General features: G+C 40.5%; 1 protein-coding gene across 12 annotated transcripts in view; it reads right to left on the bottom strand.

The window, feature by feature from the left end:
* BAZ2B (bromodomain adjacent to zinc finger domain 2B) overlaps window positions 1-17742 on the bottom strand; it is a 205171-nt gene that overhangs the window by 22738 nt on the left and 164691 nt on the right. For all 12 annotated transcript variants that reach the window (XM_089328265.1, XM_089328268.1, XM_089328266.1 and 9 more), the window contains 5 exons: window positions 17564-17708; window positions 3277-3929; window positions 2249-2522; window positions 1537-1692; window positions 1007-1167 (listed from right to left, as the gene is read on the bottom strand). In XM_089328265.1, coding sequence (XP_089184391.1) covers window positions 1007-1167; window positions 1537-1692; window positions 2249-2522; window positions 3277-3929; window positions 17564-17708 — 1389 coding nt within the window. The remainder of the gene's footprint in view (window positions 1-1006; window positions 1168-1536; window positions 1693-2248; window positions 2523-3276; window positions 3930-17563; window positions 17709-17742) is intronic.

The raw sequence follows: 17742 nt of genomic DNA, 5'->3' as shown, positions 1-17742 counted from the left end.
AAGTCCTAATTCGAGTAACTTAGTCTAGTCCGGATTGCTCCCCACAATTAGTAACTGTGTTTGGGGTATGAGAGGAATATCTTATTAGCTCTATAAAACAGCATTTTTGGAGATCTTTAAAAGTGTCCAAGTGATTATGCTAAACTAATTAGGAAGTAAAAGTTTAATTCTTGGCTAGGAGAGTACTCTGCCATACATTTTTCATTCTAAATAAATCACGAAACATCAAACCAAATGACACAGAGAATAAATTTTCTCCACCTTTGGATGCACCTGTTTATTATGTGCTTACTTATTAACTATCTGCTTGTTCTCCGAGCTATCACCTTACTGTCAACTGAGAAGACTTCTACACACTTCTTAACAAAACCAAAAATTCTGACACAGAGGTAAAGCTGTCTTTTTGTTTGTTCATTGAGAGCCAGTTCTGACTACTTCCTGTGACATGGCAATGCCTAGTAAACTTATAAATAAAGACTACATACATGGACTCATATATATAGGGTGTGTGCACATGTGTCTGTGTACCTAGTAAGTCATGTATTTGGATACATCCCTTTTGTGCTCCCAATTTAAACCACACGGGATAACAGTCTAGCATATAACATGGCTGTGTACAAGGTAGCTCCTGGTCCTCTATGGAACACTAAAGTAGGAGTGTTCTAACTAACATATTTATCACACAGAAAACTATGACATTCTGTTTGTGGTAGAGAACTGCATAGCAGAAAGAATTTCTGAATGCCATTAAGGAGGCAGTAGGATTTGGTAAAAAGAACAATGGCTCTGGAGTCTGACAGACTTGGTTGGAATCCACCTTCAGCCACTTACTATATGACCATTGGTAGGTTACTTACTGTAAGCCTGTTTCCTTACCTGTAAGATGAGAAATTAATTCAGGATCATTTTGAGAATTACTGGAGATAAACTGAAAACATTTAGATGTAATAAATATTAGTTACCTTCCATTATCCTAAAAACAGGTTTTATTCAAAGTCAGTTTTACCTTTACTTGCAAACTTGCTGATGCAACTCTCCTTTCTAGATCTTCTACCTGTTGAAGGATACTCAGATCCATTTCCATTGCTTGTTCTTCTACCGACCAGTTCTCCACAATATCCCGAGTTACCTGGTTTTCTTCATTTTCATTTAATTCAATAATAGCAACTATATTTGAAAAGAAATTAATTTTAAAATCCACTTTCATTAAGTTTTTCACCTCAGTGATTTCTTCCATCAAGTGAATGAATTCCAGGGGAATCCTGTACATCTGACTTCCCATACACAGGTGCATGTGCACATGCTGGCAGCTTATTCTTAAGAACAGAAACGCTCTTTCTAAGAAACTATATATCTGGTAGGCACAAAAATTATAAGAAAATAATATCAATTTAAGAAACATAAATAGTCATTGTTTGCTGAACAAAGTAGAAGACACTAGTAATAAGAATAAGACATGCTAAAATATGTTTAGGGAGAAAAGAATTGATTCTCATTAACTAGGCAAGAGAGCAGAAATCTCTTCTAGGTACGTACCATCCTTATTTTTGATGCAGGCTTGAGTAATATAATCCAAGTGCTTCTGAATTTGTTTCTGTAATGCCTTTTCTCTTATTCCTCTGAGATGCAGCACTTTGAGCAAAGTTTTTAGGTCCTCTGGGTCAATAATTCTCCACCAACCAAACTGCATCTCTAAGTCAACATAAATATGTAGATCTTTTAAATTCTTTAACAATTCTTTATTAATTTGAGAGGGGGAGGGACAGAAGAGACAGGAAGGGAGAAAGGCAGGGAAGGCGAGAGGAAAGGTAGGAAGGAGGGAGGGAGGGAAGGAGAGAGAGAGAGACTGACACACACAAAGTGATCTCCATCTGCTATTTATTCCCCAAATGCCTGTATTGGCAGGGTTGAGCAGGATTGAAACAGGGAGCCAGAACTCAAATCAGGTCTCCGCATGGGTGACAGAGACTCAACTACTTGAACTATCGTCTCCGCCTCCCAAGACGTGCATTGGGAGGGAGCTGGAATGAGAAGCAGAGCTGGGTGCTCTGGAAGAGCATGTATGCATCTCAACCAGCATCTGGATGGCTAGGCCAAATGCCTAACCCATAAATATTTAACGGGAAATTATGGCACAATACAAATTGAAAGATTTGTTAACCGTATATAAAACCACCGAAGATTCAGTTATGAGAGTTCACAATAATGGAACAGAATAAGTGGCTATAAACCACCTCCATGTACCTACCTTCTGGAATAGGTTTTGGACTAGGAAAATCTACTGGTTTTGCTACTTCAACAGCTGCAGGTTGAACTGAAGACATCTTTTCATTCTGTGGTACTGGAGATTCACTTTTACTTGAAGCAGCGTTGGAAGTCAAAAATGAACTACCATTTCCTTCTGATAACCCCAGCCCGGATCCCAGACTAGGTAAGGGCGATGTAAATGGAATATTGGAAGTAAGCACGCTAGTGGGCCACCCACAAAACTGAAGTCCCATAACAGATACTCCACTTTTCATCTGCAAAATGAAAACATTTACAAAGAAGTTAGGAAAAACATATAGAGTCTGAAATTATTTTTTAAATTCCAAAATGATATTATTTCCTTTATCACAATCAGAGAAAACTAAATATATCACTAACAACGTTAAATTGCATGTTTTCATTTGCTTCCCAAAGTAGTTTCCCTTTTAGATATACTGTAGCAGTAATAAGTTAAAAACTAGTGACAGAAGGCTGGCACCATGGCTTACTAGGCTAATCCTCCGCCTGTGGCACCGGCACCCCAAGTTCTAGTCCCGGTTGGGGTGCTGGATTCTGTCCCGGTTGCCCCTCTTCCAGGCCAGCTCTCTGCTGTGGCCCGGGAATGCAGTGGAGGATGGCCCAAGTACTTGGGTCCTGCACCCCATGGGAGACCAGGAGAAGCACCAGGCTCATGCCATCAGATCGACACAGCGCCGGCCGTAGTGGCCATTTTGGGGGTGAACCAACGGAAGGAAGACCTTTCTCTCTGTTTCTCTCTCTCTCTCTCACTGTCTAACTCTACCTGTCAAAAAACAAACAAACAAACAAACAAAAACTAGTGACAGCAGACTTAGATAAAGGCTAGAAATCAGTAGTTCTAAAGAAGCCTGGGTGCACAAATTCTGACTTGCTTCGGTTTTCAAACTGGATTATTTTAACTATTCAACTGAGCCCCCTTGAATGAAAATCTTCACAGCTCGAAGATTAAATAAAGTAGCATAAAAATGAGTTACAGGTATCAGTAACAACCTGAAGAGGTGACAAAGCAAATGGGTTTAGACCAGCAGGATTCTGAGTAGAAGATGATCCAAGAAGAGGGGCTGGGGCAGGTGAAGGAGACTTGGATGGTGGCTGAGACTGAGGAGTCACAGAAGCAGTTGGTACATCAGCATGGGTAAGTGATGTGTCATCACAAGGTGTTCTTGGCAAAAGGCTGAACCACTGTCTATTCTTTTCAGTTAGCGTTTTTAACAACTGGTCGTTGGGGAGAGGGCTGTAGAACTTCCCTGGACCACTTGAGCCAGTATTAAACAGATTATTAGAGTCTGTCTTTTCCACATTGCTTTGTGTGGCTGTTGATTGACTGCTGCCTGTTGAATGTTTTCCACTGCTTTGATAAGACAATGTGCAACCGTTTGCACTAACATTTGGTTTAGGGTTCATGACCTCTGACTCAGGAGGCATCTTGGCAACTTCCAAAAGCTTGCTTAATTTGGAGAAAGAGCCAGGTTTCTGAAGAAACAGATTTGTGTTATCTTTTTCCTTAAAATCTTCCTTTTGTTCACAGTGATCTGTATTTGAATAATTTAAAGAGTCCCCAGATGTCTCAAACATTTCTTCTTTGACTTGGACACTTTCTGCTTTTTTTAGTTTTTCTCTTTCTTTTGCAATTTCTTCTAGTCCTACAAAACAGAAAAGTATATAATAAGTTATAACAGATGAAACCAACACTGAAATTAAATTGTATCACTATTAAATTATATGTATAAATATTTAAATATTTCTAGATTACCTACTAGTCCACACATTACCCTTTTTTATAAATTAGTTTTTCCTCATTGGGAAATTAACATATATTCATTATATAAAATTAAAATATAAAGAGATCTTACTATTAACAGCAAAATTTACTGCTAACATTTTAAAATAAATCTTCCAGAAATTGTCTGTGTAATACAAATACACTTAACAGCTGTAGAACTATTAAAAAAATCATATTATATAAGGGATCTTCAAAAATTCATGGAAAATGCATATCATGAAAACACTACATATAGATTTCAAATTTTTGTGCATTAAAATAAACAACTTTAAATTCCATTTTCTATGAATTTTTCAAAATCCCTCATAAACATACTATTCCAATTTGTTTTCCTGACTAATACTCTGTACATATCTTAACATATAAATAAACATACAACCACATAATAAATTTTAATGGTTACAGAGTATTCAATGGACTATATCCTAATTAAAAAATGAATCTTCTTCCGATAGACATCAACAGGGCCCAATTATCCCCTACTATAAACAATGCTGTAAATGATGAATGACCCTGCATCTGCATCTTAGAACTTTAAAATTTCTGTTCACTTCCTTAGGATACATTTCCAAAGTCAAAGTCCTTTTGGAAGTTTTTTTTTTTTTAAGATTTATTTATTTTTTTGAAAGAGTTACAGAGAGAGGAGAAGAGACACACTCACAGAAATCTTCCATCCACTGGTTCGCTCCCCAAATGGTCACATAGGCCAGGGCTGGGCTAGGCTGAAGTCAGGAGCCAGCAGCTTCATCTGGGTCTCCCACCTGGGTGGCAGGGGCCCAAGGACTTGGGCCATCTTCTGCTGCCTTCCCAGGCACATCAGCAGGGAGTTGGGTGGGAAGTGGAGGACTCAAATGGGCACCCGTATGGGATGCTGGCATGCCCTACACCACAATCCAACCCCTAGGGTTTTTGAAACATTGTCCAACTGCCCTCTAAAAACTCTGGACCAATATAGGCACCTATCAGAAGTACAGGAGAACACTGTTGGCCTACATTCCCAGCAAAACTGGATCCTAATAATATTTTTGATCTTAGCCAATATCTGGGAGATGAAAATCTATACTGCATTATTTGTAATTACTAGTGAGGCCAAATTTTTTTTTATAACTTTATTGATATTTCTTTGTGAACTTCTAGTTCATAGTCTACCTAACATTTTAAAAATAACTTATATGTACTTCTTTAAAAATAGAAGTCTACTATTTTATTCAATTTGAAGAGTAATACACATTCAGGGTAAAGGAGTCAGTGGTGAAGGGTATACAGTAAAGCCCTTTCACCCCTGCTCCCCTCACAGCCTCTATTGCTATTCTTTGGTAGGGTGTAACCATGATTAATCATGTATATATACCACTCCAGAAATATTATATCCTCTATCTATGTCATCACTTTGTACTATTAGATAAATGAATATTTACTTTTCTACAATTTAGAATAAATCCAAACTTCTGACCAACGCCTGCAACACTGTCTATGATCTGGTTCCTGAAAATCTCTCTGCCCTCTACACAACCCCTGTCCTTGAAAACTTTTCTCAAACATATTTTCTCCTTTCTCAGGGCCTTTGTACTTGCCACTCCCTCTGGCTGGGACACTGTTTTGCTGACTGGCTGCTTATCCTTCATGTCTCGGATTAAGTGTCATTTCTTCAGATTTCCTCCGTCACCACATATAAAACAGGGTCCCCCTCCCATTCATCTCACAGTATCATTTTGTATTTTTTTTCTTTACAGAACTTATCATTATACATGATAATGTTTATTTTCGATTCCCTCCATATCTACACATTAGAATTTAAATCAATGAGCTCTACTAAAAGGCACAGCAATGCCGGTCTTGCTTATTACTGGATCCCAAATGCATAACATAGTTGCTGCTATAAAACAGGAGCTCAATAAATATTCCTTGAAGGACATAAAAGGATAAATTTAATATTTTCAGAAACAATATATATTAGAGAGCTTTCTAAGGCAAAATTTAAAAGCATACTTCGTTTTTTAAATCAGCTGCATAACATTATATTGTATGGGTATATCATTATTTAGTCTTTAATGTTTCAAATAGCTCTCATATCATTCTCTTGAAAATAGTTCCTAATAGAAACTAAAATTCTGCATGTCAGATTATATGTCAGACTAATATAGAGTACCAAGGACTAGATTTACCCTCTTGTGTAAAACAACCAAAAACAGAAAATTCATGAAACAATAGTTTGCAAAAAACTGGGGATCAAATAACAAAGATGGAAAACAAATGCAGCAAGCCCTCCCATGGCGCCAGCAGACTGCTTTGGGCCACAGCACAGAAGAATCCAGGTGGAGCCTGGCAAACTGCTTGAGATGAGGAAATGGAACTGAGAGCCCAGGGAAACCTACGTGGCGAGAGCACCTGGGAGCGCATTCTGAGAGGAAAGAACTGCAGAGACAACTCCAGAGACCTGCAGAGGGATCCCCTGCGTACTCAGCAGAGGCGTGATTAGCCATCATGCACAAGGAAGCTGAGGCCAAGAAAAATACATCTGAAAGGATCACAGTGGGCCATGCCCGGTGCTCACACTAGCTAGGAAACACGTCTGTGCCTACCAACCAGATGCAGAAAGCTCAACACCCACAAGCATTAGGCACAGTACTCAGTAGGATTTAACTTCAGTCTGCTGTGCCTCAGACCTAGACTGAGCACTGTTGTAGTTCTGCCTAAAAAATGTTAAATGCAAGACTTGAAAGGATCAAATTTTCCCCAAGTGACCTGGCTGTGTCTCAGTTAAACAAAGCCCCAGAATACTTACAGGAATGAAAAAAAAAATCCAGGACCGAACTAGGTAACACAATCTTTGCCAAAAACCAACACTTAGTAGGCATGCAAAGAAGCAGGAAAGTATGACATATAATTAGAAAAATCAATCAGTCAGAACTGATAGCAGAATTAGCAGGGAACATTGTGTGTGAAAAAAATCTGAAAATCACTCCCAAATTTGGCAAAAATTATAAACCCACAGATCCAAGAAACAACAAACTTCAGGCCCTAACATATACCACAATCAAAGTACTCAGAACCAATGATCAGGAAAATCTTAAGAGTGGACAGAAAAAACAACAACAACAACAACAAAAAACTCAAAGTAGAGAAAAGTAAAAAAAGAGAATTATTCTATAGGAAAAAGCATTTGTCTCCTTGAGTTTCTTCAGAATCACTCAGATTTATTTATTTATTTGAAATTAATTTATTTATTTGAAAGGAAGAGTGATGGGAGTGGAGGAGAAGGAGAGAGAGACAGAGAGAGATATCTTCCATCTGCTGGTTCTCTTCCCAAATGTCTGCAATGACCCCAGCTAAGCCAGGCTGAAGCCAGGAGCCTGAACTCCATCTGTTCTCCCATGTGGGTGCAGGGGCCCAAGCACCTGGGCCATTCTTCTGCCGCTTTCCCAGGCACATTAGCAGGGAGCTAGATTGCAAGCAGAGCAGTTGGGACTCAAACCAATGCCCTGATATGGGATGCTAGCATCACAGGCAGCAGTTTAACCTGCTACACCGCATTGCTGGCCCGCAGTTTAGCAATTTTCATGAGTCCTAAGAGAAAGAGTGAACCAGAAAGGGTGATAGCAAACTCCCACTGTTTCTCTGTTAAAATATATATGAAGCATCTGGTTGGTGTGGACAGGAAGTCAGTTATTTTGAGGCATGTTATTCAGGAGCCCAGGTGAAAAGACCAGTAGGAGTAAATCTAGTAGTACATAGCGCAAGGGTTAGGTTCTCACAACAGATCTGCCACCATAAAAATAAGCTTTCTTGTTTGTGTGACGAGGGGACAAGATGAAGCTGAGAAAGAGAAAACACATACCCCTGTAAGGAATGGTCAGTCTGGATTATCTATTAACACTGGGGCAGATGTTGCTTCTCTATTTCTAAAAGAGTTACTTGGTGTCCCTGGTAATACAAATCCCCATCTGGGTGATTCTTCTTCATTTTTTAGAGAGAAAGAAGGACAGAGAAGTTCCATATTCAGTTCATTCTCCATATACTCCCAATGGCCAAGATTGGGTCAGGTCAAACCTGGGAGCTGCAAAAGCAATCCAGGTCTCCAATGTGGATGGCAGGAACCCAACGACTTGAACTATCATGTGCTGCCTCCTGGGGTCTGCATTAGCAGGAAGCTAGAGTCAAGAGGCAGAGCCAGGAATTGAACCCAGGCACTTGGATGTGGGACATGGGCATCTTATCTGCTAGGCTGCATACTCACTCCTTCTAGAGATTCCTGCATGAGACCTAGACTTGATCCAGAAATGCAGCTGCTCTGAAAAAGCTACTGTGCTAGCAGGTCCTCCTAGGTGGTAGGAACTTTGATTTTATTCTTTCACCTGGGAGGCAATGTTAGGACTGAAGTAGTTCTTTCAGATCATGCGATCCCTATCTGAGGGAGGAAATGGAATGAGAGACCCTAATGAGTGGCATAGGTTTCTGCCCTAACTAAAAAGAAAGATAGAAAAAAGGGAACAGATAGATGGGCTAGACTTCTGAAGTCTCCTTCACATCAATAAATGTGATGTTGCTCACAAACAGAAGCGACGATAAGACAGAAATTGAGGGCCAGTGCTGCAGCTCACTTGGCTAATCCTTTGCCTGTGACGCTGGCACCCCAGGTTCTAGTCCCAGTTGGGGTGCCGGTTCTGTCACGGTTGCTCCTCTTCTAGTCCAGCTCTCTGCTGTGGCGCGGGAAGGCAGTGGAGGATGGCCCAAGTGCTTCGGCCCTGCACCTGCATGGGAGACCAGGAGGAAGCGCCTGGCTCCTGGCTTCGGAACAGCGCAGCACCGGCCGTAGCAGCCATTCGAGGGGTGAACCAACGGAAAGGAAGACCTTTCTGTCTGTCTCTCTTTCTCTCACTGTCTAACTCTGCCTGTCAAAAAATAAAAAATAAAAAAAGACAGACATTGAGGTAGTGTGCCTAATCCTAGAGTGTGGTCCTTTTAATAAACTTGCAAGAGCTACTTACACTGTGGAAGGCACACATGTGAGATGTGAGGAATATCAAAAGGGTCACAGGCTTGAATGATTGCTAGAAGAGGAGGAGTATCGAGAAGATTAGGTGGAGAAGTTTCCTGGGGAGGAATCTCTTTAGAAATTAGGGCTATTAAACCTCATTCTGGCAAACTGCATGGTAAGGTCTCACAGACTCTAGACTCTTCAAAAAAGGAATTGGAAATGAGTGAGTGTTTAGCCTAGTGGCTTAGATGCCCGCATCCCATATAGATATGTCTGCATTTGATTCCCAGCTCCAGCTCCTGACTCCAACTTCCTGCCAATGAAGACACTGTAAGGCAGAAGCAATGGCCCAAGTATTGGGCTACTGCCACTCACATGGAGACCTGAATTACATTCCTGGCTCCTGGATCTGGCCTTGACTCCAGCCCTGCCCAGCTGTTGTTGGCATGTCGGGAGGGAACCAGCAGATTGAACTCTGTCTGTCTGCTACTTAAGAAAAAAAAAAAGAGGATTTGTAGAATACAGCAGTGGGAAATAGTCTACATCATCTTGACTTTTGAAATAGGATTTGTGGCAAGAAGACTCAATCATCAGCTCTACTTCATGAGTTTGATTCAAATCCTGAAGCCAGGCTTCTTTGTTCTCTGATATGAGCTTTTTCAAACTTAAGGAGGTCTGCATTTGGGCTCCATCTCCTGAGGTCACATCCAAGGGATCACTAACCATGTACTCCACATATCACTGTGCTGCCAAGAAGAGCCTCAAGCATTTATGGGCTTGATGGAAATGAGAGACCAAGGATCTACTGTTATAGAGCACAAAAGAGCTCTGGCACACCAGTTGCTCTATGGGGGTATGGAATTGGTACAGTTTGTGGCCAAAAGACTAGATTCACAATCACTGCAAAGGTTTTCAGACCTTCCATGTGATCTCTAGTTATTACTTTATCAGTTTGCATAACTTGCTTGGGAATACTGGGATGTTTAGATCCTGCAGACACAAGTGTATGCATCTAGCCGGCGCTGCGGCTCAATAGGCTAATCCTCCACCTGGCAGCGAAGGCATACCAGGTTCTAGTCCAGTCGGGGTGCCGGATTCTGTCCCGGTTGCCCCTCTTCCAGGCCAGCTCTCTGCTGTGGCCAGGGAGTGCAGTGGAGGATGGCCCAAGTGCTTGGGCCCTGCACCCCATGGGAGACCAGGAGAAGCACCTGGCTCCTGCCTTTGGATCAGCGTGGTGCGCCGGCTGCAGTGCACCTGCTGTGGCGGCCATTGGAGGGTGAACCAATGGCAAAGGAAGACCTTTCTCTCTGTCTGTCTCTCTCACTATCCACTCTGCTTGTCAAAAAAAAAGTCTATGCATCAGTTGGACATATTTATTATGACCTCAGCTGACAACTTCTTTATCTGTTGACCAGGTTTGCTGCAAAAGCCACATATACTACCAGCACCTGCCAATGTTGTGCAGCAATGTTGCACACTTGAAGGAAAAAAGAGATTGCATTTCTTTCTTTCTTTCTTTCTTTCTTTCTTTCTTTCTTTCTTTCTTTCTTTCTTTTTTTTTTTTTTTGACAGAGTTAGATAGTGAGAGAAAGAGAGACAGAGAGAAAAGTCTTCCTTTTCCGTTTGTTCATCCCCCAAATGACCGCTATGGCCTGCACGCTGCGCCGATCCGAAGCCAGGAACCAGGCACTTCTTTCTGGTCTCCCGTGCAGGTGCAGGGCCCAAGCACTTGGGCCCTCCTCCACTGCCTTCCCAGGCCACAACAGAGAGCTGGATTGCAAGAGGAGCAGCTGTGACAGAACCGGAACCCCAACTAGGACTAGAACCCGGGGTACCAGCGCCGCAGGCGGAGGATTAGCCAAGTGAGCTGGAGCGCTGGCCGATTGCATTTCTTATACAAGAACAGATTCAGGCAGGGGTACTGAGCAACATCAGTTCACAATTTAACAACCCTATTTGGCTAACCCTGTTTGACTACAGAACTATAAGGTTCTATGACTGTGGAAGGCAAAGAGACTCTATGGCATTTGTTAGTTCTTGGGTATTTGATTTCCTCTAGCAGATTGACAGCATACACCCTTTCTGGTTATGGAGTTGCTGAGCCTCTGGCTTGTGCATATAATATACATAATATTAAGACTGTGACATAATCTATTATATATTGGGGTTTTCTGATATGATGCAATCAAACAATGGAACTACTTTCATAGCTGCTACTACTCAGCAATGGATGGACTAACACGGTTGTATGACCGTTCCTCACTCCCTTTTATACACACAGTACAGCATGCTGAAATAGCATTCTTTAAAGAAAAAAAAGATTTGTTTACTTTTATGTATTTGAAAGGTAGAGTGACAGAAAGGGAAGGAAAGAGAGAGATCTTCCATCTTCTGATTGACTCTCCAAATGGCTGCAATAGCCAGGTCAGGGCCGGGCAAAAGCCAAGAGCCCAGAACTCCATTCTGGTCTCCCACAAAGGTGGCAGGTGCCCAAGTACACGCTGCTACCTTCCCAGGCACAGTAGCAGGGAGCTGGATCAAAAGTGGACAGCTGGGACTTGAACCAAACTGGCACTCCAAGATATGGCATGCTGGCATCACAAGCAGCGGCCTCTGGAACAGCATTCTGATAGACAGCTGCATCGCCCCCTTCAGCCGGGACCATGTAAGATCATCTGGTCTGGATGCCTTCTGCTGTTTATACTTTGAACACTGCATTTACTTCATAAAGGTCCCTCCACTTGGCTGAAATTCCTTGGCACCCAGGAGTCAAAGACCAGAAATGGATAAAGAATTTACTTGCTCTGCCAGGACCTGAATTTTTAGACTTCAGTATTTGTCTCCTTTTGCATACTGGTCATGGTTTTGACAAGTGGCTGGGAAAAGGTTTGTGTTGTTCATATTATAGAGCAATGGATGGATACTTGCCTGCCTTTCTGATGACACTGGCTAGCTACATCCACAGGATCTAAAAATGCAGAGTGGCCTGAAAGCAGGGCTGTCTCTCAAGGCACTTTGGCTGCTTGTCCAGTTTGCATACTCCTGCAGAACCACTATAGGGGTTCAGGAGATCCTGTGTAATTTGTTACTTCTCCGCTCTTAATGCTATCACTAATGAATTATTATTAGCACCACATATACTGTTTATGGTATGGGCTCCCATACAACATGAATTTAACCTAATATATTTTTCTTTGGAGGTAATCCAAGGTATATTTTCTCTAGGTAACAGTAATTGATGATCATGTTGTTAAAAGGATTTTTGTTAAAAACATGTATTTAAGCTTTAAATATAAGAGTGTTAAAGCTAACCTTATTAAGAATATATTGTGCTTTTAAAGAAACAAAAAATTATGAATATGAGAAAGGAAGTAATGTACACTGTTAATACTGTAATAATGTTTAATATACATTTACTTATTGCAGTTTCTACCAGTTGGAACATATTCATTTTTATCAGCCTTGCCTCTGAGATACAGTACTTGCTTATATTACACATTTATATGCTCTCATTCTTTGTCTGCATATAAGCTATGTCTTTCTAATCAGATTGCCAACTCTTTGTGAATAGGCACAGATTCTTCTGCAACTCCACAGCACTTAATACAAGGCATGACATAGGCACAAATTAAATAATTGATTAAATCATGGTCCCCCTCCTATTTTAAATAGCTGTAAGGTAAAAAGAAGGTATATACATTTGCCATTTATTTTATAGCTTCCTAGTACTTAGAATAATATAGCAGATGTGTATCTATTAATGAAAAAAACCCTTCATGAGGAAAAAACTTTAAGTGAAAAATTAGGACTTTCACCATGTATTGTGCAATGACCACAATATTCTAAATTAATGTTTATATCACTTTGTAGCTCATTCAGATCTACTATTTTACACAATCCTTATAACAATGAAAGAATGTATCAGAGCTTATTAAGATTCTTCTTTTGTACAGACAGAAATCAAGATCCAGAGAGGTGAAGTGGTAGGGCCTAAAGGGAAGCTAGGGTCTAATAACTACAAATTCAATCGATGTTATTTAATCAGAGAGGCCTAAAACTTAAAACAAAGTCTCCTGCAAGCTATTCTGCGAACCTCATAAAAACATTTAGTTGCAGTTATGTGTTGCATAGATGTTTGCATCAACTACAGGCTGCTTATACAACAGTAGTCACATCAGATTATAATGAGACTGGAAATTCCTATCACCTACTGGTGACATAGACATTATAACATCACAGGGCAATGAATTTCTCATGATTGTGATGCTGGTATAAACAAACTCACTACTCTAACAGTCATATAAAACTATAGAACATATAATTATAGATAGTACATAATATCCAATATAATAAACAACAATGTTAATGGTGTATGAATTTGCTATATTATACTTTTATCATTATTTTAGAGGGTACTCCTTTAATTAAAAACATGCTCACTTGAAACAGTATGCTGCATTACACAACAGCAGCTTCAACATTCCTTGCTTCCTGTGTCTCTTGATTGCATAATATTTTCTAGTGTTTGATTTGATGTCATGTTGATTTGTTCATTATGACCCTAGGAGCAACAGGCTATACTATTTATATATATATATATATATATACCCCCTATATATAGCCTAGGTATGTAGGAAGCTATATCATTTAGAATTGCATAGTACACTGTGTTGTACACATAATGATGAAATTACCTGAAGATAAATTTCTAAGAACATATCCCTGTCATCATTAAGTGTTACATAACTGTATTTTATTTATATTAATTAAGATATTTTTAGTGTGTTTATGGTATGTAAAATAGTATGCTTAACACCATGGAGAATAAAAGGTTGTACAGATGAGAATTTTAAGGCTTTGGGCCTGGCATTGTGGCATAGTGAGTTAAACTGCCACCTGTGATGCCAGCAGCCAGTTCGAGTACTGGCTGCGGGTACTTTCAATCCAATTTTTGTACTAATATACCTGGGGAAACAGTGGAAGATGGCTCAAGTCCCTGGGCCTCTGCACCTATCTGGGAGACTTGGATGAAACAGGCTTCAGCCTGGCTGAGATCCTGTTCTGGCTTGTTGGCCATCTGGGGAGTGAACCAGTGGATGGAAGATCTCTCTTTCTCAATTCTGAATTTCCAATAAAATAAATCTTTTTCAAAAAAGTGCTAAATAACAAGGTCTACCCTGTATATATCAGTCTCAAGAGGTACTAACTCCAAATATGACATTTCCTGTCCCAGTCCCAGGCAGGGAAAATATTTTTTAAAAAAGTGTCATAGTATATACATAAATGTGCCAAACTAGTGGTATAATTAACTCTTTGGTTATTTTTATTTTTGTTTTTTTGACAGGCAGAGTGGACACTGAGAGAGAGAGACAGAGAGAAAGGTCTTCCTTTTTTTGCCGTTGGTTCACCCTCCAATGGCCGCTGCGGCTGGCGCACTGCGGCCGGCGCACCACGCTGATCCAATGGCAGGAGCCAGGCACTTATCCTGGTCTCCCATGGGGTGCAGGGCCCAAGTACTTTGGCCATCCTCCACTGTACTCTCTGGCCATAGCAGAGAGCTGGCCTGGAAGAGGGGCAACCGGGACAGAATCCGGCACCCTGACTGGGACTAGAACCCAGTTTGCCGGCGCTGCAGGCGGAGGATTAGCCTATTGAGCCATGGCACCGGCAACTCTTTGGTTTTAAAGGGGAATCCATATACTAAAGATTAATTCCACATAAATAAGTGGGAGTTTATAAAGGGCTAGTATTTGAGTTTGACCAAGAAAGATGGTTGCAGATTTAGATAATCTGTGAAAGGAAAAAGATGGTCTGTCTAGAATTGCAGAAAAGGTAAATTATCATTATAATGAAAGAAGTATTATTTACAAAAGACATAGAGAACACACATGTGGTGAGTGACCATGAATACAGTAGTGTAGGGTAACTCATATCAGGAAACACCTAAAGAGAATGTGAGGGCAGATTTTTCAGGATCTTGAAGGGTAGGCTAAAGTAAAAATTTACTGCATCATCTTAAAGGCATCAGAAAGTCATTTAAGATTTTGGATGAAAGATATATCATGGTGACAGAACAAAATAGGAGGGTTGCATGTACAAAAATTGAGGACAGTTGCGATAATCCAGGGATATAATAAGGAACTGACTGAAGTAGTGGTGCAAAGTGACTGCAGACTTTTTGAGAGAAAACCTGATGTGCTGGATAACCTCAAGTTCACAGGCTCAGGCGACTGAGAATGGTGTACTCCTTACTCAACCTGAAGATTTAACTGGTCTGGGGCAGGATTCAGGTTGGTCTCTTAAACTTCTCAGGTGATTTTAGTTACAGCAAAAGTAAATCACCCTCACTAGGGCATTTCTTTGCTTTTGAACTTTACCAGGCTCTACCCCTCCAAGTGACCCAGTTTTGTCATTTTAAATTCAAAGTCTTGACTTCAACTTTCATTTAATGCCATTCCAAACAACTCCTCTTGCCTTCTCTGATTCTGTTCAAGCATCACAATTTTTCTACTGAGGATGAAGTCATCAAATTTATCTCTTATTCCACTTTTCTTACATTATAGTAGGTAATTTGTTATAGTAGTTCCACATTCAACATTTCACCTTCTATCTTTACAAAACTGTTTGTACCCGAGTTTAGGGCCTCTCTAACTTTTTTAAAAACAACAATTAATTTATTTGAAAGGCAGAGTGACAGAAAGAGGGACAGAGATCTTCTGTCTGCTGGTTCACTTCCCAAGGGCTATCCTCCACTGCCACCCCAGGAACATCAGCAGGGAGCTGCACCTGAGGCACAGTAGGGGATCTGATATGGGATGCTGATGTCACAAGTGGCGGCTTAACCCCTGTGCCACAACATTGACACTAATGGCTTTTCTAATTTTTAGCTGGGCTATTAGAATGGTTTCACAGTGGGCTTCTCTTCTCCTTCTTACCCCAATCTAATGTTTACTTTGCTCCCAGATTATTTTAGTGTAGGTCTGCTGCGTAAATTAGTCTCTTTCACAAAGAGCTCACAGTCCAGTGGCAGAGATGGCCATGTGTATCAAAACTTGTGGAAAATATTAAGGAGGCTATATAGCGTCTTCCTGCTTTGAGACTTCTAAATATTTTGCTTTTAAATTTTTTTTTAAAGATTTATTTATTTTAAAGGCAGAGTTACAGAGAGGCAGAGGCAGACAGAGGTCTTCCATCTGCTGGTTCACTTCCCAGCTGGAGCTGTGCCAATCCAAAGCCAGGAGCCAGGAGTTTCTTCCGGGTCTCGCACCTGGGTGCAGGGGCCCAAGGACTGAGCCATCTTCTATTGCTTTCCCAGGCCATAGCAGAGAGCTGGATTGGAAGTAGAGCATCTGGGACTCAAACTAGCGCCAATATGGAATGCCGAAACTGCAGGTGGCGGCTTTACCTGCTAGGCTACAGTGCTGGCCCCGCTTTTAAACTTTTAAGGTTCAGAGTTTACTCTTTGATTTTCAGAGTCCTAATATTAATTAGAGTTTACTCTTGGTCCATCCAGATTGGAAAGCAAATGTGTAGGACAGAGATCTATTTGGAAAGGCTATGAGTTCCCTCAAACAGATCTATCAGTTTTTGTCACGATATAGGGATCACAAAATTCTCAATTAAAAAGGGTGATTCCATTGCTGAAACGGAAAAGCTTTAAAACAACTGCTTTATTTATAATTTCTATTATAAGTATTATAGGTATAGTGTGGACTAACCAAACTCTTGCAAAAGAACCATAAACCTCTACATGATGTGAATTAGATTTTATATAACTTTCTGCTTCCTGCAGTGCTGAGAAATCAAAAGATGTATTCAAAGACATTTTTGCTACCATGTGTAACTGTGGGTCACTACCAACATTCCAAAATCTGTAGGCACTGACATAACACTTTGGCACCATCAGAAGTCAGACATTTGGAAAAGGGCAGACCTAAAGTTCTGAAAACTCAATTCAAGCAGTGCTACTGAGCACCTAAGCATACAAAGCACTATACTAGTTTATGTTACGGAAATGAGGCAGCAAAAGGATAGTCCCAGGGTAGAACTTTGAAGACTGGGGGCGACCTAAAATTCAAGAAATAGTCACAAATTCCAAACATGAGCAAGACTCCAAAATGAGTGAGGACAATGATAATGATCCTAGATTTAAACAAGTGACCTCTGAGGGGGTACTGTCAGGAGGAATGTTTGTTAAAAAATTAAATAAACCATACGCTGAAAAGTTTGAGAATGGCAAGAAAGAGAAATAGAGCAGCTACTATAATACAGTAAATAAGAGACAGAATAGCTTATGTTTGATGTCAGAAAGACTGGTAGGAAAAAGCCACGGGCAGGGGAAGTATCTGTCAGTAAAAGGGGCACCTACTATGAGTTCAAAGGGAAAGTGAATCAAGGTTTCACAATGTTTATCAATAGAGCAGCCTTGACTGTGAAAGCACAAAATATATAAGTAACAGTTTTTAAAATTTCTCTTATTTAACACTACATAGTAGTCATAGATTAATAGTGCCTACCTTCACCACTCTCCATGCCTTCTACAAAAATTCCCCCACACTGGGGAAGAATCCAGTACCGGCGTCTGTAACGATCTTGGCCGAACATCATCGAACGTAATGAGTGAGAAGCATCAAAGAGCTTCCTTCTGTACTGACTCTGTTGCTGTTAAAAATAGCATATATTAAGTTATAGGTAA

Source organism: Oryctolagus cuniculus, chromosome 3 (assembly GCF_051225735.1).
Source record: "Oryctolagus cuniculus isolate XC-2025 breed Fujian yellow rabbit chromosome 3, ASM5122573v1, whole genome shotgun sequence".
NCBI lineage: Eukaryota > Metazoa > Chordata > Mammalia > Lagomorpha > Leporidae > Oryctolagus > Oryctolagus cuniculus.
The sequence above is the reverse complement of the archived record's forward strand: the minus strand, read 5'-3'. Positions and strand labels throughout refer to the sequence as shown.